Consider the following 21,339-nt stretch of genomic DNA (forward strand, 5'->3'; position numbering starts at 1 on the left):
CATCAACCCATCCCACCCGGTCATGCAGAGAGGGCATGCTACGGACCCCGTCTGCAAGAGAACTCCATCTGGCGGGGTCCAGGAGGCGGGCCTTCTCTGCAATAGCACCTGCCATTTGGAATATCCTTCCCCCGGAAGTGAGATTAGCTCCCTCCCTCCTGGACTTTAGGAAACAGCTAAAGACCTGGTTCTGTAATTATGCCTGGGGCAGGAGAGAGAGTAGCCATTCCTGGGGATGGTTAGTTTCTTAGAAGGACCCAGCTCAGCCTGCAAATCATAAAGAACTTCCAGCCATTGAGGTTTTTATTATATTTATTGTATTATGTATTATAGTGCTTTACAGTTTTATATTTTTATTTATGTTTTATTGTAAACCACCCAGAGTCCCTTTTGGGAGATGGGCGGTGATAAATTTGCTTGCTTGCTTGCTTCTTGATAGATAGATAGATAGATAGATAGATAGATAGATAGATAGATAGATAGATAAATCAATCAATCAATCAATCAATCAATCAATCAATCAATCAATCAATCAATCTGATAGTCCCTGTCAAAAGGGAATACTGGGTGGGCAACATTTGACCCTTTGGCATTTAGTGCTATGAAATCTCAATTTTCTAATTTATTTTTCATGTTATTTAGTATCACACAAATCTATCCAGTGAAGGTCACAGAGATAATTAGCATGAGGCTTTAGCAAAATACAAATAGACACCCAACACACTTTCTCCTTTTCAGGAGAAATATTTAACACCTACCTCTGAACAAAGCTTTGATGCTTTGCTAGACTTGTATTCTTTATGTTTGGAAGCTACAACTAGTCAATATTGATTATGCTGTCTGGGAATCATGGGAACCGAGTCCAATACTACTGAAGGATAGCAGGTTGGGAAAGGCGACCCTAAAATTCTGAAGCTGAAAGTTACGTTCTGCAGACACCTCTTTTTATGAGATGAAATGTCACTGTTCAGCACGCTTTCATAAGATAGTTGACTTACAACACCTCAGCTACAGATCTCTAACAGCTTCATTCACCCTTTTATGGCCATACCCCACATGACAGCTGATAAGTCTGGTTGTATCTCCACATTTCTTCTAACACTTGATTGACCACTGCCTCATCTGGAACTTCTCCGTGGAAGTCTATTCCCATCAAGTTGGCCATTCTGTGAAGCAGGCCAGGGACCTGCATAAGCTGCTGGCGGGCATGTTCCACACGGTATGTCCAGGCATGATCAATAAGAAAAATGCTTGGAAGACAAAGACACATTAAACATAATGTACAAGTCACAGAACATAAAATTCTGCAATGATTTAAGTCCAAAAGCAAGATTAGGTGAGGTTCACTTTTATTCCTCTCCACTTCAGAGTATTCCCCATATTCAGCTCACTACTAAATAAGGTTTAGAAGTGAGCTGAATAGGCACAGCATTGCAAGAATACGGTCCTTTCTATCTGTTTTTGTTGGAAAATTTACTGTAGCTGATGTAAACTTTCTAAACTCTCCATGGCTCTGCCCTCATTGTTTTTCCTCTACATAGCAATAAACTTTGGCCTGGTGCTTCCATTCATTTGGTTCTCAACCACCAGCGATCAGAAGGACTCCTATTTCTCAAAACTCAGCCCTTCTGATGCTACCTTCCTTTCTTCCTTCAAATTCCTTCTCTGAAAACTTTGACATCACACTCATGTTGTTACTAAGCCTACATAACCCATAACTGAAATAACAGCATTTTCTACTGACCTCTGCTTCTATTTTTCTTTCATTATGTACAATCCCTCTTATGTTACCTTTTTCAGATATTTATTTTTGAATGATATTTAAAATAATTACTAGCCCACCTACAATTCAGAGAACCTTGTTGCAGGTTACAATTCATAAAAACAAAATAAAACTAAAACCACGTAAATAAGTAACAAATCAAAACACACAATAACAGCAAATACATTAATACCAATTGGGCCTCCAAGAAAAGGGTATTCCAAAGCTCGGGTGCCATGGCAGAGAAGGTCCTCTCCCACCCCACACATCCTGGGTCTCCCACAACTGTGGAAAGCTGAGGCACCTCCCCCAACCCCTGATCTTAACACACTGGGAGAGATGCTCTCTGAAGAATCAGTAACTGGCATTAAGCCATTAAAAGACTTCTGCATCAGTGTTAAAATTCTGAAGTTTAACTTCAAGCAAAATATTCTACTGCAAGATACATTCTAAAACATATATGCAAAATGGCATGATATCGGGTCTGGGAAACACTCAGCCTGCCCATGACCCTCCCAGTACTCTGAGATTGTGCTGCTAAATTTTGCAGCAAAGTGGCCAATTGTGTGTGACATTCAAAGAGGGGATGTTATTTCGTTGTGCTCACAAACATGAAGTGATGTTAAGGATGTGAATCAGAACAGGCTTGCCCCTGCCCTCTCCCCCCACCCACTTTAAGTTGGGAAGCTAACTGGGGTCCTAACCCTGCAAAAACTGTCTACCCCAACAGCTTATAAACTTTGTAACCGTCACAAAATTCAAAAGTACTTTTCAAGCAATTAACTCACCTATCACAACTTGACACGTGAAGGCCATTTTCATTCGTGACTATCACTTTGTAGCAAAGTTTGCTGCCAGGATTGGATTTCTTTTTCAGTTCCTCCTCTGTTTCTTCGTTACCTCTTTCTTCTTCATCTGCTTCCTCCACCTGCATTATCCCAAAATATTCACCGGCATCGAATACCTAGAATCATAACCAAAGATACTGACAACTGAAGAGAAAACACCACAACTTGGGTATAATACTTGTTGTTAAATATCCTTTTTAAGTTAAAGCATTATAGCAGGTGGGAGCACCAACCAACCTTGGCTGATCTCAGAAAAGCTAAGCAGTATTTGGTCTAGCTAGTACTTGAGTGGGATACCATTAGGAAGTACCAGGCTGTAGAATACATGCCAATATCAAAACATCTTCTTAGAAGAAGACAATGGCAAATCACTTCTGTCTTGCTGCCAAAGAGTTGGGTGGCATATACATTTAAATAATCATAATCATAATAATAGAAAGTCACCAGAATATGGAAGCCAGCGCTGGGAGAATCAAAATCTCCCATCACCCATTTGAAGCAACTCAACTTTCATAGCACAGTTATCCAAGTACATGTTGACACAAATGTAATAATGAAGAGGTGGGCACTATGGCCACTGCAGACCTCTGAACTCAATACCCCATGCCATGGCCTTCTGGATAAGAGCTGAAGTCCAAAAAATCTGGAGGAAAGCTGACTCCTTATTTGGCAATCTGCTTCCCAACTAAAATGGCATTTGGGGAAATCAGCCCTTGCTGCAGCACAGATTAAGTCCCAACCTTATCTGCAGAAAATGAGAATATCTCTTCACCACCCTAGCTGTCTCCCTTTAACTTGCAAACTACTTTCTCTCTGTTCAGTATTAGGAAACAAACTATTATCCTAAAGTATCATCTGGCAGAATAAATAAAATTGCTGGCATCAAAATATCAGAATTATAGTAAGTAGGTAGGCTCATTCCTTTTCATTTGTTGGGTCTCAAAAGAGTTAGGATGTTGCTGCTGCTCCTGTCCAGAGTTTGCTGATGTACCTGCTATGTCACCAAGCCAAGCCTCTCTTGACAGGAATCACTATATATTGACTGTTGAACACGTACCACCTATGAATATGCAGAGCCCTTCAACATATATTAGCTTTCAGTAAAAGACAGAACTTGGAGTGCACAAAGCATTTTGAATTTGAAATGTTTCAGGTTTGAAGCACATGGTTTCAGCATCCAAATGCACTGACCATTCCAGAAATGCTTCAAGTTTAAGAGAAGTAGTTCAAACTCACTTCAGCAAAGGATCGTTACCTTGTCGTGGTGCTGGAGCTTGAGCACCTCAATGATGCCATGAGCTAAACCGTGAAGGGCCACCCAAGACGGGAAGGTCATGACAGAGAGGTCAGACTAAATGCGATCCCTGGGGAAGGTCATGGCAACCCACCCCAGTATTCTTGCCATGAAAACTAAATGGATCAGTACAACCAGAGATATGTCGGTATACCATCGGAAGATGAGACCCCCAGGTCGGAAGATGGTCAAAATGCTACTGGGGAGGAACAGAGGATGAGTTCAACTAGCCCCAGATGTGATGATGCAGCTAGCTCAAAGCCGAAAGGACAGCTAGCGGCCAATGGTGCTGGTGGTGAACAGCGAATCCGATGTTCTAAGGATCAACACACCATCGGAACCTGGAATGTAAGATCTATGAGCCAGGGCAAATTGGATGTGGTTATTGGTGAGATGTCAAGATTAAAGATAGACATTTTGGGCGTCAGTGAACTGAAATGGACCGGAATGGGCCACTTCACATCAGATGACCACCAGATCTACTACTGTGGACAAGAGGACCACAGAAGAAATGGAGTAGCCTTCATAATTAATAGTAAAGTGGCTAAAGCAGTGCTTGGATACAATCCAAAAAACGATAGAATGATCTCAATTCAAATTCAGGGCAAGCCATCTAACATCACAGTGATCCAAATATACGCCCCAACCACAGATGCTGAAGAAGCTGAAGTAGAGCAGTTCTATGAGGATCTGCAGCACCTACTGGACAACACGCCTAAAAGAGATGTTATTTTCATCACGGGAGTTTGGAATGCTAAGGTGGGCAGTCAAATGACACCTGGAATTACAGGTAAGCATGGCCTGGGTGAACAAAACAAAGCAGGACATAGGCTGATAGAATTTTGCCAAGACAACTCAATGTGCATAACAAACACTCTCTTCCAGCAACCTAAGAGACGGCTTTATACATGGACTTCCCCAGATGGACAACACCGAAACCAGATTGACTACATCCTTTGCAGCCAAAGGTGGCGGACATCTATACAGTCGGTAAAAACAAGACCTGGAGCTGACTGTAGTTCAGATCACGAACTTCTTCTTGCATAATTTAGGATCAGACTAAAGAGATTAGGGAAGACTCACAGATCAGCTAGATATGAGCTCACTAATATTCCTAAGGAATATGCAGTGGAGGTGAAGAACAGATTCAAGGGACTGGACTTAGTAGATAGGGTCCCATGGACAGAAGTCCGCAACTATGGACAGAAGTCCGCAACATTGTCCAAGAGGCGGCAACAAAATACATCCCAAAGAAAGAGAAAACCAAGAAGGCAAAATGGCTGTCTGCTGAGACACTAGAAGTAGCTCAAGAAAGAAGGAAAGCAAAAGGCAACAGTGATAGGGGGAGATATGCCCAATTAAATGCAAAATTCCAGAGGTTAGCCAGAAGAGATAAGGAATTATTTTTAAACAAGCAATGCACGGAAGTGGAAGAAGACAATAGAATAGGAAGGACAAGAGACCTCTTCCAGAAAATTAGAAACATCGGAGGTAAATTCCAGGCAAAAATGGGTATGATCAAAAACAAAGATGGCAAGGACCTAACAGAAGAAGAAGAGATCAAGAAAAGGTGGCGAGAATATACGGAAGACCTGTATTATAGGATAACAATATCGGGGATAGCTTTGACGGTGTGGTCAGTGAGCTAGAGCCAGACATCCTGAAGAGTGAGGTTGAATGGGCCTTAAGAAGCATTGCTAATAACAAGGCAGCAGGAGACGACAGCATCCCAGCTGAACTGTTCAAAATCTTGCAAGATGATGCTGTCAAGGTAATGCATGCTATATGCCAGCAAATTTGGAAAACACAAGAATGGCCATCAGACTGGAAAAAATCAACTTATATCCCCATACCAAAAAAGGGAAACACTAAAGAATGTTCAAACTATCGAACAGTGGCACTCATTTCACATGCCAGTAAGGTAATGCTCAAGATCCTGCAAGGTAGACTTCAGCAGTTCATGGAGCGAGAATTGCCAGATGTACAGGCTGGGTTTAGAAAAGGCAGAGGAACTAGAGACCAAATTGCCAATATCCGCTGGATAATGGAAAAAGCCAAGGAGTTTCAGAAAAACATCTATTTCTGTTTTATTGACTATTCTAAAGCCTTTGACTGTGTGGACCATAACAAATTGTGGCAAGTTCTTAGTGGTATGGGGATACCAAGTCATCTTGTCTGCCTCCTGAGGAATCTGTATAACGACCAAGTAGCAACAGTAAGAACAGACCACGGAACAACAGACTGGTTTAAGATTGGGAAAGGAGTACGGCAGGGCTGTATACTCTCACCCTACCTATTCAACTTGTACGCAGAACACATCATGCAACATGCTGGGCTTGAGGAATCCAAGGCTGGAGTTAAAATTGCTGGAAGAAACATTAACAATCTCAGATATGCAGATGATACCACTTTGATGGCTGAAAGCGAAGAGGAACCGAGGAGCCTTATGATGAAGGTGAAAGAAGAAAGTGCAAAAGCTGGCTTGCAGCTAAACCTCAAAAAAACCAAGATTATGGCAACCAGCTTGATTGATAACTGGCAAATAGAGGGAGAAAATGTAGAAGCAGTGAAAGACTTTGTATTTCTAGGTGCGAAGATTACTGCAGATGCTGACTGCAGTCAGGAAATCAGAAGACGCTTAATCCTTGGGAGAAGAGCAATGACAAATCTCGATAAAACAGTTAAGAGCAGAGACATCACACTGACAACAAAGGTCCGCATAGTTAAAGCAATGGTGTTCCCCGTAGTAACATATGGCTGTGAGAGCTGGACCATAAGGAAGGCTGAGAGAAGGAAGATAGATGCTTTGGAACTGTGGTGTTGGAGGAAAATTCTGAGAGTGCCTTGGACCGCAAGAAGATCCAACCAGTCCATCCTCCAGGAAATAAAGCCAGACTGCTCACTTGAGGGAATGATATTAAAGGCAAAGCTGAAGTACTTTGGCCACATCATGAGAAGACAGGACACCCTGGAGAAGATGCTGATGCTGGGGAGAGTGGAGGGCAAAAGGAAGAGGGGCCGACCAAGGGCAAGATGGATAGATGATATTCTAGAGGTGACGGATTCGTCCCTGGGGGAGCTGGGGGTGTTGACGACCAACAGGAAGCTCTGGCGTGGGCTGGTCCATGAAGTCACGAAGAGTCGGAAGCGACTAAACGAATAAACAACAAGAAGTTCAAACTCAAAGCAAGGCTGTTTCAACACTGGGACAGAATGGCCTGTTTCAAACAAGAAATGATGGCCTCAAATTTGAAATCAGTGTTTAGAACTCAAAATGTTTCAAGTTTGAATTGCTCTTCAAACCTCTACCTAAGCCTGCTTTGTAACTGAGGGTTATGGTGTCCCAAATGCAGGGAAGAGGTGAGGATGAAGCTAGAAGAGCTGTGGCGGAAGTTTGTGACAAAGGCAAGCTTTGAAAAAAGTAACTTCTGGTCTCACAACTGTAGTTCAAATGCAAATGCAAAACTGCCAAATCAGAGGAACATCGCATGGGAGATATGAGCAATCTTCTAGCTGCACTGATCCCTTTGGCTTGCAACAATTAACAATGATCGGGTCTTCTGCAACTTGCCAACTCAGGGGACTGAAACCCAGGCCGCACTCAGAATGCAGGCTGCCAGCAGAAATTAAACCGACAAGTCTATAGTTTTCGCATCTTACCCAACATGATTCTTGAAGCCATATTTTGTTAGATGTGTATCTTGCCTTTCCTCCAGGTCAAGGCAGCATACCTGGTGCACCCTCCTTCTCCCCAACACAACAATCCTGTGAGGTGGGTTGGGCTGAAAGTGATTTGCCCGAAATCGGAACTTCCATGGCTGAGGGTGGACCTGAACCTGCGTTCCCCCGGCCCTAGTTCCAGAGCTAAAGGTGCTGCCGTACTCAAGTTCCCTACAGGGTGCCCTGGACCAGCCGCTCCTGGAGAGCCACGTGCTTTCCTGGGCTTACAAAGCAGCCATGGGGGTTCCAGGAGATCATGCGCAGGCGGTGGAAGCAGGGCAGGGTCCTCCACTGGAAACTCACTCCAGACAGAAAACTGGCATGTCAGAAAGGAGCAGGTTAGCATTCTTCTCCCTGGCAAAGCAGTCCTTACGTTTGGGAGATATTTATCTGGAAAAACATCTGATCTTTTACCGACTGAGATCTGAACTGCTATTATTTGTTACTTATTTAGGCAGCTACGATGTGAGACTGAATAAGATTTTGATTTACATGCAATCTTAGTTTTGCTGGGGGGAAAACTTTTTGTTGCTTTCGATCATAATTTCAAGAAAGGACAATCATTAATACAATAAAGGCCTATCGAAAGTGGAAACTGAAATCCTTATATATTGTCATCTGGTTGATCTTCACAAAGGTATATTTTGAATGGAACCCTGGTTGGGCTTGGAAAATATCCCAGAAGAGAACACCAGATTTTGCATGTTTCCACCGCTAGACATGTCATTAACCAGTTCAAAATCAAATCTTGTAAGCTTAAGGCTGTTAGTGGATCAGAAAGTCTGAGTGCTCCAACAGAGCTTGCAGCCTTTCAGCTTTTCTTTCCATTCTTCCTCTTTCCAATTTCCTAGGATTTCTCTTTTAAGATTGCTATACTGGTTTCTTCCAATTCTCATCCACAGAAATCTATACTTCAAGTATCTGCTATAAATTAAGCATGTATAAGATTTTCATTTACTTCTTGGGCTATACTGCTTTCCAACTAAAAGGCATAAAGCACTTCATTGGGCTAGTGGAAGCATACGGGGAGCTTAACAAGCAATTGTTTAAAATCAATTTGCTTTTCATAGCATTCACTTGATTATTCATTATAAACATATGATATGAAATAACTGTGACGCTGTGCCCTTCACAGGTTTATGCCTGCCACTTTCTTTGTTACTGGTTCCCTTCTGTGACCGTATAACTGATTTTCATTTTTCCAAAGACAAGTTAAGTTTAAATGCATCACTTTTGCTTTGGTTTTTCTTTCAAAATCTGTATTTTTTCTGATCTGATGGGGCAATTCTATCTTGCCCATTGGCACCCCATCTCCATAGTCTACAGATTTATCAAGGGCTGAAACCTTTGTAGCTTAATCGCACTAAGGGAAGGGGGGAAACGCTAAGCCTTTGGGGATTCTGGAAAATCCATTAACGGCTAAGAACATTCAAAGGAAAACCAGATGTGATTTTTCTGTGAAAAACATTCAGAGTTTTAATAAATTCAAGGCTAAGGTATTAATAATAATAGTGAAAGATGCTAGAAGCCTGTTTTAAACTAAGAAACTCATGAAAATATAATAGCTGACTAGGCAGAGGTCTTCAAATATAAAGAAAAGCAAATAGGGACAAATGAATTACAAACATATTGAAAGACCTGGAAATCCAGCAGGACCAGTCAGCTTTGCCTAAGAGTGTTTTTTTGGGTGATCAAGCCTTTTCTTATAAGCCAGCGAGATACCTAAATCATGTAACTGTCTCCAAATTTCGGAGGGCACTTACTTTGGCACACTGTAATGAGCTTCCCACAGCAGTTTTGGAGGGCTGCTACAAAAAAGTCCCATAGGAGTTGGGACTGTGCCCCTGTGGACAAGGGGCTATTGAAACTATAGAACGTGTCCTGCTATACTGTATTCTTTATTCAAAGACAAAGTTATTCACGAACCCATTTAATAACCCCTCATTTGATAAAATATCCCAGAAATTCTGATCTCTTTTATGTTCAGTTGTTGCCATCTGATCAGAATGACTTAGTTTCCCTGAACATAGCTAAATTTTGCTATACTGTCTGCAAATTAGGCAGACCTTGACTGCCCATTGACGACTCTATTAATCTGTAAATATATTATCATGTTTTGTTCACTTCATTTAATGTATTTTTAATGTATTTCAACATATTTCAATGTATTTCTTTTTTTAAAAATTTGTAATTCTGGTCTGTGACCGTATTAAAGATTGATTGATTGAAAAGAGAGAATATCCATATTAATTTGAAAACAATGAATTTACATTTACATGTATAATGCAGAAAGAATACTATTTAGCACATTCACATGCCCTGTTAGAAACAGCTCCTGTTATACTTCTAAGGGGACCTCACGCACAGATCTCCAAGACAAGTTTCAAGTCTACATTCATCTTCAAACACCAGAATAGCTCCTGGCAGACAATCAGCTCTCAGTTACAATCTGTGCCATTTTTCCATCCCAGCCCCTCTTTTGCTGGTGGGCTACCACCACTGTCCAAACTTCCAGCCTACCTTTCTTTTTGTTTTAAAAGGAATATTCCTCTAAACATAAGGACTGTTCCCTGTGCTGCCATCCACAGGTCAGGCAACCTTGTATTCTGTTTAGCTCCAGATTATGTGCCAGGGAGGTGGCTGGATAGGCTGGGCTGCTCCTGGTTTATGTGGATCGTTTACCATTTCTTTTGCTTAGACAGCAGCCAACTTGGCTCAGAGTTTTCATTTTGTTCTGGAAAATGCACCCAACCTAAAAAGCCTGAGCAACTGGCAACCTAAAAAGCCTGAGCAAAGCTGTAACAATTGAACTGAAGTTCAGATCGTTTCCTTCACTGATCATGGGGCAAGGAGTAGTTGACTATGCCTATCTAATTAAAGCCACCCATCACTCTACTCCCCCAAATCAATGGGCCAATCCAGATTCTGGATAGAAAAATAGCTCAGTCTCACAAGCGTTACAAGTCTGCAGCAGCACCAGGTTTCAGCTCAGTGACCCTCTTTGTTAAAAGATTTAACTATTTGGACCTGCACTTCCAGGGTTCTTTTCATTGCCTATTTGTTTTCTTTGTTCTACCTCCCCACCCCAGCACAGAGGTGCTCAGAGTTGCAGAGAAGGTCTGCGCAATGCTTCTGGATGAGTTGCTTCAAAATGCCCCCACAGCATCTGCTTGGGGTTCATTAAAGCAGCTGCATCTTTTACTGGAATCATAGAGCTGGGGAAGCTTCTGCTGCAGCCGTTCAATCCTGGAAAGAAACATGGCTGTTTTACTGAGTCTAAGCCAATACCTGTTTGCACTCTGAACCGAATCCACCGCCTGTACCCAGCCCTATTGTGGGGCATAGAGGAATAGTAAGAAATCTTTCTTTTGTCCAGCCTTACGATCGGTTTAGCACCGGAAATTAATCCGGGTTTTATCTCGGAGTCAGCATGTTTCCTCGGGCCACTCCGCCGGCAGCCTCAGCGAGTAGTCAAAGGCCAGGCTGTAGCCGCTGCGCCCCAAAGGTTGGAAACGCCCGCGGGGCCGCCGCAGGAGGCGGGGACCGAGGACGCGGGCGAGTCCCAACACGCGGCCTTACCGCTCTTGGCCTTTGCCGCCCTTATAAGAGTTTCCAAGGGAAGAAAATCTCAACACCAGTGAAGTGCCTGAGAAGACCGAGCCCACCTGCCCTGGAAGCGGAGTCAATGTCGCCGAGAGGCTGAAGCCGTCCAGAGGGGCTACCGGGCGCAGCGCCACGCCGTATCTCGGTTTGTTCTTGCCTTCCCCCCCGCGACCGCGGCGCAAGACCTTCCCGCCGATCTCCCCTCCTCGCCCCGGCCGGATCCGCGTCCTCAGCGCGCACTTTGCGCCGCTTTCATAGGGGGAATCCGGCGCCCTCCGAGACTCCAGGCCGCGGGACCTCACCGCGGCGCCCCCGAGACCCGCCGCTCCGGCGCCTGCAGCGCAGCGCTCCCGCGAGGCCCGGGCACCGGGGCTTCTGGCCGGCACTCACCTCGTTCTCCAGCTTGCGGCACAGGCTGGGCCAGTAGCGCGGGGGCACCGCGGAGGCGCTGAGCGCCGGCCCGTGCAAGGCCGCGAAGGCCCGGTACGCATCCCCCTCGCCCGCCGCCATGCCGCCGCTGGGCCGCCTCGCCTGTTGGCTCGCTCCCCGTCTCTGGCCGCGGCCCAGGCCTCCCCAGGCGGGCGGAGCCTTAAAGGGGAAGCGGAGCCGGCTCAGGCCCGGGCTCGCCTCCGGGGCGCGCGCTCCTCCCTCGGCCAGGACGAGAGGAGCCCGGCGGCGGCGGGACCTTCTTTGCCGGCCTCATTTGGAGCCCCTCGCAGTGGCCCTTCCCGGGACTCGCGGCGCCTCCGGGCTCCTTGGGGGCCTCTCCCGTCCCGAGGCGCCTCCTTTCCTTGCAGGCCGCGTCGGCCTGCTTCTGCTGCCCTCGAAGCTCCTTCGCCCCCGGCCGGCCCTCGCGGCAGCTACTTGGGCGGCGGCGGCTGCGCAGGGCTTGGGCCGGATCTCAGCGGGGGCTTCGGCCGCGTCTCTTCAGAGCAGCCGGGAGGAACTCCAGGGGCGAAGCTGCTTTGACGGGGTGTGGAGAGGGTGGTGCTCGACGCCCCGCATCCTGCAAAGCAGGGTGGTCGCAGAGCGGGGCCCAAGAGCTCAAGATGGCGGCCGGGATGGGGTGATTGAAGCTCCACGTGTTTTTAACTCTGTCACGCATAAAAACAGGCGGAGCTGCTGCCATCTTGACTTTTTTGACCTGCGGACACCCAAGTCTTGGAATTGAATTCAAAGGGCTAAATACTTTAGGATGTAATTTATCAATGTGGATAATGTGAGTGCTGTGTGATTCATTGAAAGCTTCAGACCAGAAAGTGAATGATACAAGTTGCAAATTTGCATTTGTTTCTGCATGTTCCCAGTCTGAATAAATATGGACGAGCAACCCTGGAGGTGTTATAAGATCCCTTTTCCTCCAGGGAAAGGAAGTTCCAAAGGCAGTGCCGTAATGGAAGAGGTTCCCCTGCGGCCGCCTTCCAGTTTTGGTGTTCAAAACCATTAAGGCCTTGATGTGGTCACTAAAACCTGAAAGGCCAACGGCTCAGCTGCCCAGTGATGACAGGTGCAGCATTGATGACAGAGCCAGTGGCATCCATGGGGAGAGGGGAGAGACAAAAGGCGGTAGGGACAGGGTAGTCCAAGCTTTCCTGTGCGCATCAGTGTTGGATGGAGCCAGCAGTGTAATGTAGCCGTTAAAAAGGCAACTTTAACTGGCCCAGGGTCCAGTTCATGGGCAGCAGTTCCCATTAACTCTGCCCAGGTGACACCCCCTGTGAGTCCTGCATTCAGTTGTGGCCCTGCAATTGGAAAGGGTTGAGTTCATAGGAGGCTGCCAAGATGAGGAAGCGTGTAGAAACCAAGCCTTAACTGCGAGCAGATAAAGAATCTCTGTACATGGTCAACAGATACCCATCCATGACCCAGCAAGGAAGTGGTTAAAGCTTCCATAATGTGATCCCTATTTCCCAGGGTTCAAAACTATTTCCCTGGTGGTGTCTTCCCCTCCCCATCCTCCAGGTTTGGGTGTTAATAAGGAAGTGATTAACATATACTCTTAATAGAACTTCAGAATTTTATCAAAAATTAAAGTATCTCACATAAATTATTATCCCACCTTTTTAAATATATAATTCAAGATGTTGAACATACTTAATGCTCCTGCTTCCTATTTTCCCCACACAACAACCCTGCGAGGTGGGTTGGGCAGAGAGTGTGACTGGCCCAAAGTCACCCAGCTGGCTTTCACGCCTAAGGCAGGTGTAGAGCTCACCATCTCCTAGCTTCCAGGCCAGCACCTTCACCACTACACCAAAATCTAACTGTAAATGGAATTGACTTGGATTATTTTTAGGTCAGATAAAAACAATTTATTGGATATCAGAATAGCTGGTAATCTGTTCTTAGAGAAAGTTGAAAAATAGGAATGGCGTTTGGCTAAGATAATTACCATGCAGTGAAATCTACACCTGTAGGAATAGATTATTGATACGTGTTCTTTGTCAACATTTGAATTGGTTTTTTTTTAAGAACAAGAAAGACTTTCAAAGCAATGCTGTATGTTTTGTTTATATGTAATATAATTTTCCACATTTCCTCCTTTATTTAATAATTAGAATTTAATAAACATGATTTTATGTTATGGTATGTATGTACACACACCCCTGTATGTTGATTAGCTTTATATATTAAAGTCTTTATATAAAAAAATTAATTTCAGTCTAATCCCTGATTTAGTGTACAGAACTTGAGATTTTGTCTCCTTTATGATTCCATGTGAAGTTGGGAGTTATTTATTTGCTTATTTAAAAGATTTATATAGCTGTCCATTTTACGTACCCTGGGTGGCTCTCAAAACATCAGTAAAACTATGGAAACTATAAAAACCACATCAAAAATTCCCAGTGCCCCCAAAACTACATATCCACATTAACTTTACAGGTCTCGAGCTACCCCAATGCTTACAGGAAGGCCTTCTGAAAGATGGGGAGGAGTGGCTTCTGGATCTCAGGAGGGAGGGTGTTTCACAAGGCAGGGGCTGCCTGTCAGCCCTTCAAGGTAGTCCAGACAGGAGGCCAAAGCCACGAGTACTAACACTACCTTTATTGTAAGGTTGCAGGAACAGAATCATGCAAGTCTGAAAGTGCCCCCCCTCCTCTCCTTTGCTTTCCAGAGACCCAGGGAGGGCCCCTTCAGGGATGCTTTCTCCACCCCCCCCTCCTTTGGACTCGGACTGCCCTTATCTGACCGTTGTCTAGGCTGCAGCTCTTCCTCCTGGCTCCCAAGGTTCTTCTGCAGCCCATCACATCACCACAGAGAAGGCCCACTTCCCAGGTCCCATGAGATGACAGCGTTTACGGGAGGGGGCCTATCCAACCTGGAGCAACGGGCAAATACTCCCAGGGAGAGGTGGTCCTGCAAATGTTACATTAAAATGTTATCATCCATGCCACCTGCAGAGTTGGAAGAAATCTCATTAACAATCTTGCCTTCTTTTGGATTTATTGTGAAAGTGTTTCAACAAAAATTACATGCTTCCTTTTGAGCTTTGTCATGGAAAACAAAGCTACTAATACAGAGTTCTGGAGAGATACAGGGTTAGGAATATACATTTGCAATAATCTTTCCAACTATTGGTTTGGGCATCTTGTTGAAATATTGGTAAAATTCAATAGGATTTTAAAAAGAAACCTAATGTTATGCATTTATTTACTAGTTTTGTTCTAGCCTATCATATGTTTTCTGAAGAGTCGGAAGTGACTGAATGAATAAACAATAAACCTCTGAAACTGGATTTCTGCTTTCAAATTTGGATAATTTGACCACATGGCAATTGTCTCCTAGTGAGGAGAGCTGAAGCCTTCCTGAACTCACAGCTGGCTTTCTTAAAGCACTTGTATATCAGAAATTATGGATTCACTTCTGGTGCTGACGCTCAGTTGAGGAAAAAAGCACAGTGTGTAAGGAAGCTGTGGCAACTTCCATTTCCTTTAACTATACATGCAGTCAATAAGCGGTTATTTAAAGCAAAGTTATTCCAACAGCATACCTTGTACATGATCAGAGTTTGTCCACAATTAAAGAAACCAATCTGCTGCTGGCCTGTGTGCGACCCTGGATATGGGATGTAATTTGGCATCTCTGTGCAGTAGAGTGGCTGCCATCAGACCATTCTGGTGGGGAGATGAGCTCCCTTCCTCTTCAGAGATACACATATTAAATCTGAATTATTAAAAGCCTTTTCTATCCCTTCATCTGTCAGGAAGAGGAAGCAAGTTGCACTCTCAGACATTAATAGCATTCTAGCTTTTTTTCCCCCAACCAGTATTCAAGAGAGTAACATTTAATATATGAATATTTCTACAGTCATATTTGTACACACACACTCAAAATGTATTCAACATGTAAAGGACAATACATAGAAAACTATTTTCAAAACTGAAGAAGATAGGGAAAGTTACCATTGTATACATTTTTTTAAAAATATGGATGTTTCATTAAGCAAGTTGCTCATGGACAATGGCATCTTAATTAGCATATCCAGTTGTACTTGTGGTCCAAACATATCCAGTTACATTTTAGACTAAGGTTCTCTAATCTGGTAACTCTAGAATCATTGGACTACAATTCCCATCATTCCCAAACAACAAAATTAGGGGAGTTTTAGGCCAACACACCTGGAGGACAGAAGATTGGTGGAATGCTGTTCTAACGGGCTGACCATATCCTTGAGACAAAAACGGGACATTGGGATGGCAAAATGGGTCGGGGTTAAATTTATGTATTCACAAAAAAGATGATAAAAACGGTTATTGGCAGTAAGCTGGGAAGGTGCAGGAGGGGGAGGTGTGGCAGTTGTTGGGTCTGGAGAGGCTGGTGCAGGGGTGGTGTTGGGCAGAGAGGTTGCAGGAGGGCTGAGGGCGGCGGTGAGCTGGGACGGGAGGACAGGAATGGAGGAGTCTAGTGAACGGTTGTCCCTAGGGCTCTCCCAAGCTGTAAAGGAGACGGCGGGAGATTTGTACGTTCAGACTTGCAAGTTTCTGTTAATTTAGCCTTACAATAAAGTAGAATTAGCTCCTCTGGTTGTGTTTCCTGTGGTCTACCTGGGAAGACTGACATCAATCTTGCAAGTCTGAAAGTACAAATCTCCCGCCATCTCCTTTACAGCTTGGGAAGCTAGGAAGAGCCCTTCTGAGCCTCTTTCTCCACCCTTTATGCAGCTGCGGGCTATGCCCTCTCTTATCTGACTGTTCCCTAGGCAGCATCCCTTTGCCAGTTTCTCAAGGTCTTTCTCACATACCATTACAGCTACTCCATTTGCTGGAGTTGAATTTTAATCTGTTCATCCAGATAGCCTCTAGAGTTGAGAAGTACAGTTGGGTATCACCAGAAACCTGACTCCATCTTAACGGAGGAACTTATCCAAAGGTTTCAAGTAGATGTTCAATAGAAGTGGGGAGAACACTGAGCTCTGTGATACTCAGCAGTTGAGGGACCTAAGGCTTGATCCCTCCCCCTTACCTTCACTAATTAGAACCATCCCTTCAGGGAGGAGGAGAACCACTGCAAAAGTGCTCCCTAAGGCTTAAAGATAGCTCAGTAGGATACCATGACTGATTATATCAAAAGCCATTGAGAAGTTTAGCAGTACTCAGTGGGTCACGCTACCCCTATCCTGGTCCAACCAGAGAACATCTATGAGCATAATCAATACTATCTTTGTGCTCAACCTGGGCCCAAATCCTGACTGGAATGGACCCGGATGCTTCATTTCCTCCAGGGCCCTCTGGAGCCCAACCATTTTCTCCACAACCTTCTTCTCAAAGGAGAGGTTGGAGACAGGTCAATCATTGTCCAGGATATCTGGGTTGTGTAGCAAATTCTCGAGAAGGGGGTGCACTACCATCTCTTTCAAAGAAAATGGTAACACTCCCTCTCTCAAGAATGCATTCATCATTCCCCTGAGCTGTCACCTCCCTGGCAGCTTTCATCAACCAGGAAGTAAGGGGGTCCAGACTGTAAATGGCTGAGCTGATGCTGCAGAGGACCCTATCCACTTCCTCAGGACTTATCCCAGATAACTTCACAATAGAGAGCATCAGCCACCACCCTTGGACCTGCCCAGTTGGCATCAAGCTTCAAACCAATCTGAGTAACTTTATCTTCCAGATGCCTAGGACATTCCTGGCAGTTACCCCTGACCTTCTCTACCCAGTAGGATCTGGGTCTCTTTAAAAGTGCCACTGGAGGGCACTGGAGGCTAGGAGTGCCAAGTCTATTTTTTGGTGATCAGAAAGGTGCTTCATGATTAGTCCAACCACCACTCTGAATTACTTAAGATGGAGCCAACAGGAAAGTACAACTGCAGCTCCAGAGTCAACAGAGGTTAAAGCAACCTCTTTAGCACCATGTGCCTGAAGGCAGATACAAACCTACTAATAATGCTTAATGAATCAGATGTCTATTAACAAGATTCCCTCTGATGAAGTAGTCCCCTGTTTGAAATGTGATGCCAGAAGGGAGCTGTTTTTTGTTGGGTGAGTAAGCCAAAGTAATGCATTTCTTGATTCATCTGCTGCTGCTGATTTGCATAATTCATCTCCTCAGGTTTCATTCCTCTTTCATAGGAAACAAAGTTACCATAGGCCTTCCATTATAGGAGAGCCATGTTAGTCTATGGTGGCAAAAAATCAGAAGTCTAGTAGATCTTCCAACTAACAAATTTTATTAAACAGCAGAAGCTTCATCAGATACAGGGTAGCCATGCTATGTATTGGATGAAATGAGCTTCAGCTCATGAAAACTTACGGCTTTTAATAAAATTAGTTAGTTGGAATTTTGCTATCAGACTCCTGGTTCATAGGTCCTCCAGAACAATTCACACTTCTGTTTCTGAAAGGCCAAAAATGTGGAGGCCAACTTGATGTCAAACTGGGAGGCTGTTCTATAGAATGCCTGCTAAAGTTCAATGACTCAGTCCCCTCACAGGGCGCAGCAGGGTACCACAAGCAGCATAAGTGGAGGCCACCTGGAGAAAGCATCCTGAAGGTACTTCAGCACCAAGCCACGACAGGGCTTTATAGGTTAAACCAGCACTTTGAACTGTGCCCAACCTGAGTGGAAAGCCAGTACAGGGCTCAAAGCACTGGAGCTATATCCTCACAGTGGTGAGTGCGAACAACCAGGCTGCTGTATTCTGCAGCTTCTGAGTGGTCTTCAGGGCTAGCCCATGTAATGATACATTACAGTAGTCCAGTGTGTAAGGATAAAGGCATGAGTCACTGTTGTTCCAAGTCTCTTCTGCAAATAACCAAAGCAATAGTAAGTGTACATGTTGAAACTGGTGATGTCTCTACAGTTTAACACAGCAGCTAAAACAAGGGAGTTTAACAAAAATGGTTTTCAGAGATCAGGTGGTCTCTGGTGTGTCTCTGCAAGCTAATTCAGATTTCAGATTCCAGCTTGACTATTAGTATGCTCTTTGGATGCACTCAGACAGGAGCAAGAAAGACCTGGTTTCTGGGAAAAGACATAATCCACAAAAATTATCTTACTTGATTTTTTAACATAATTTATTTCTGAGCATAAGGTGTCATGTGTTGACTTGTTCATCCTAGGCATAAATAAATACAATATTCAAGAATAAGTCAGTTACTGGGTAGTTGAGCCTAGAAGGAATTCCTTTGAGACAGCTGTAATTCCTCTCTAAAGATGGTTCATCTTTGGCTATTAATCTCATTATTGTCCTGATTGACCTGGCTAGTGGAATGAAAATATTCCAGGGATGAGTTAGGTAACAGGATTGTGCTCCAAGTCAATGCACTTAAGAAGGCTTTGCCCAGTACATTATGTTCCCTGTAGAACCCCAAGGTGGTGCCTGTCTAAGTAATGTATTTGCTACTATTCTCCCCTCTAGTCCTACTTGTAGGAATACCAATATTCAGGGATTCCTGCTGCTGGCCCACAAGTCTGCCCTTTGCACTATCATTCAAAGGCCCATCAGAACTTGGTGGAAGCTGGAGATTTAGGCAGCTTAAACTCAAGAAAATTTCAATTTCCAGGTGCAATATTATAGGTAGGCCCTTGGACTGGGTGTCTGGGCATATAAGGGGCTCTTAACTCATCTCAACTAGAGTGGGGAACCATGGTCTCCTGGATGAAAATGGAACAATTGTCATCATCTGCATAGAGGAATTCAGCTCTGGGCTTGAGAAGTAGGTGGGAGAGTAAAACAGTTACTCAGTCCTGGGAAAGGAGAGAGAGAGACTCAGAAAAGTCCTGCCTTGACCTTGTCCTTAAAAAGAGACAATGAAGATTCTGGATAGGCTTTCAAGATTCTGTTACCATACCTAACAACAGTATTTCTGAAATCTGTAGTGTCCTGGCCTACCTTGAAATGCTGATAACCAATGTCTTGAACATTTTCACTTTGGATAGCACTGGTGTTGATGGGAAAATATAGAGCAATTCTTCTGGTCATGATGTCACTAGAGCATTGACTCCCCTATTCAATTGTCTTGAAATCAAAAGAGGAAGTGCCTTAGTTTCTTCATTGTAATGAACAGATTAATCAAAGGATCCCTATTTTGTTGAGGTTTCATGAAAAAAATATCCAGATGTAGCATTCATTCTTCCTGAGAGAAGTGCTCACAACTCAGCCAGTCTGCCGTGGTGTTCAATGATTCCATAATGTATTCTGCTAAAATGGAGACTAGACATGTCTCCACCCATGTCATTAATTGGTGGCTGTTCTCTGAAAGTCCTTGGATTTGGTTCTATCCTGACTTTACATAGGCTTTAGTCAAAATATTGTCCATTCACACTGTAGGTACTGCCCATGATCTGGTGTGAAAGTCAGCTGTATATTGTATAAGCAATGTCAACTTATTAAGGAAACATGATTCCTGGAAAACTAGTCACTGATCCCTGATTGTTTTTTCAGTGGCATTCTCCCTGCCAAATTAGGTGCAAGTGGAATCTGCTGTAATGTGGTCCTGGAGTGGAAACATGGTACTAAGTCCTGAGCCATGACTATAATTCTTTGTAATTTTGCCAGCCTCATAAGGGTCAGCAGTCTCACCTACAGCTTTTTGAAGTGCAGTCCTTAGACTGAAAGGGTTTCCTTTCCTCCCTGTTGATGGTGATCCCCAAGTGCAAGTTCTGCTTCAAATGTGTGAGGGCTTTTGGCAAAGTTTCTCCCAAAACCATCCTCCTGGAAATATTTAAATGCTTTGCTGAGGTTCTTCAGTGATCTCTCCCTATAGGATACATTGGTTTGTCCAAATATCAAATCGCCCAGAGAACAGGTACCCTGAGAGCCCCATAAGGGTCACCATTGCTTTGGTAACTCTGGATGATCAGGCCAATCCAAAGAGGAACTGGATTGGAACTGGTTCTTTCAGATGTAAATCTGAGAAACCTCTGATGGGAGGCTTGATTGGGATGTGAGAGTATGCCTCTGATAGGTCCATCAAGGGTAGAAAATCATCTAGTATAATTGCTTCTACTTTTAATGGAACCTCTATCCTGAAGGTTCAGTGCCTGATGTCCTTGTTAGTGGTCTGAGATTCAGGGATAGGTCTTCAAGTCCCATTTTTCTTTGCATTGTAAATAAAATGGAAAACACACCAGAGAAACTATCATGTACAGGTATGTGCTGTATTTTCCCAATGTTCAGTAAATGACATTGCTTCCTTTATCTTGAGCCGCTTCTTGTTATTTGAAATGTAGAATGGTAGGAACCTGACCCTAGATTTTCTTGTAACTGTAGGACATATTCCCACACAACTGTCTCAAAATCCATTTGTCCTTGCATATGTGCTCCCAAGCGTGACACCATTCTTGCAGTTGCTTGCCTACTTGGGAAGTGGCACCAGTAATTCGAGGGACATTTTCCTTTGGCTCTTGCTTCCTCTGCCTTGCCTGTTGGAGATATTGAACGCTGGGTGGAAGCAGCCAGCAAGGATTTTAATTCTGCCACAAGAGCGTTTGTGCAAGCACATCCCTGAAAGCTGACAGTTATTGTTACTCATCCCATGACTAGTATTGGAGGCAGATGAGAGAGGAAAGTAGAATTGGGAGTAGGGTTAGGCAGTAATTTTCACTATTTCAATACTTTCACTATTCTCCATCAGTGGAAGAGGGGTTTGCAAAGCATTCTAAGGTGCACC

At 44.1% G+C, this 21,339-nt stretch overlaps 2 protein-coding genes across 2 annotated transcripts in view; one reads left to right on the forward strand and one right to left on the reverse strand.

Moving 5' to 3' along the window:
- TTLL12 (tubulin tyrosine ligase like 12) overlaps positions 1-11,773 on the reverse strand; it is a 28,903-nt gene extending 17,130 nt beyond the window's left edge. Inside the window, exons 1-3 of the mRNA XM_063308266.1 lie at positions 11,618-11,773; positions 2,551-2,726; positions 1,052-1,250 (exon numbers count right to left, since the gene is read on the reverse strand). Coding sequence (XP_063164336.1) covers positions 1,052-1,250; positions 2,551-2,726; positions 11,618-11,737 — 495 coding nt within the window. The 5' untranslated portion in view covers positions 11,738-11,773. The remainder of the gene's footprint in view (positions 1-1,051; positions 1,251-2,550; positions 2,727-11,617) is intronic.
- Positions 1-21,339, forward strand: part of TSPO (translocator protein) — a 479,738-nt gene that overhangs the window by 40,888 nt on the left and 417,511 nt on the right. The gene's annotated exons all lie outside the window — the stretch shown is intronic.

This window comes from Candoia aspera, chromosome 7, assembly GCF_035149785.1.
Source record: "Candoia aspera isolate rCanAsp1 chromosome 7, rCanAsp1.hap2, whole genome shotgun sequence".
Taxonomy (NCBI): domain Eukaryota; kingdom Metazoa; phylum Chordata; class Lepidosauria; order Squamata; family Boidae; genus Candoia; species Candoia aspera.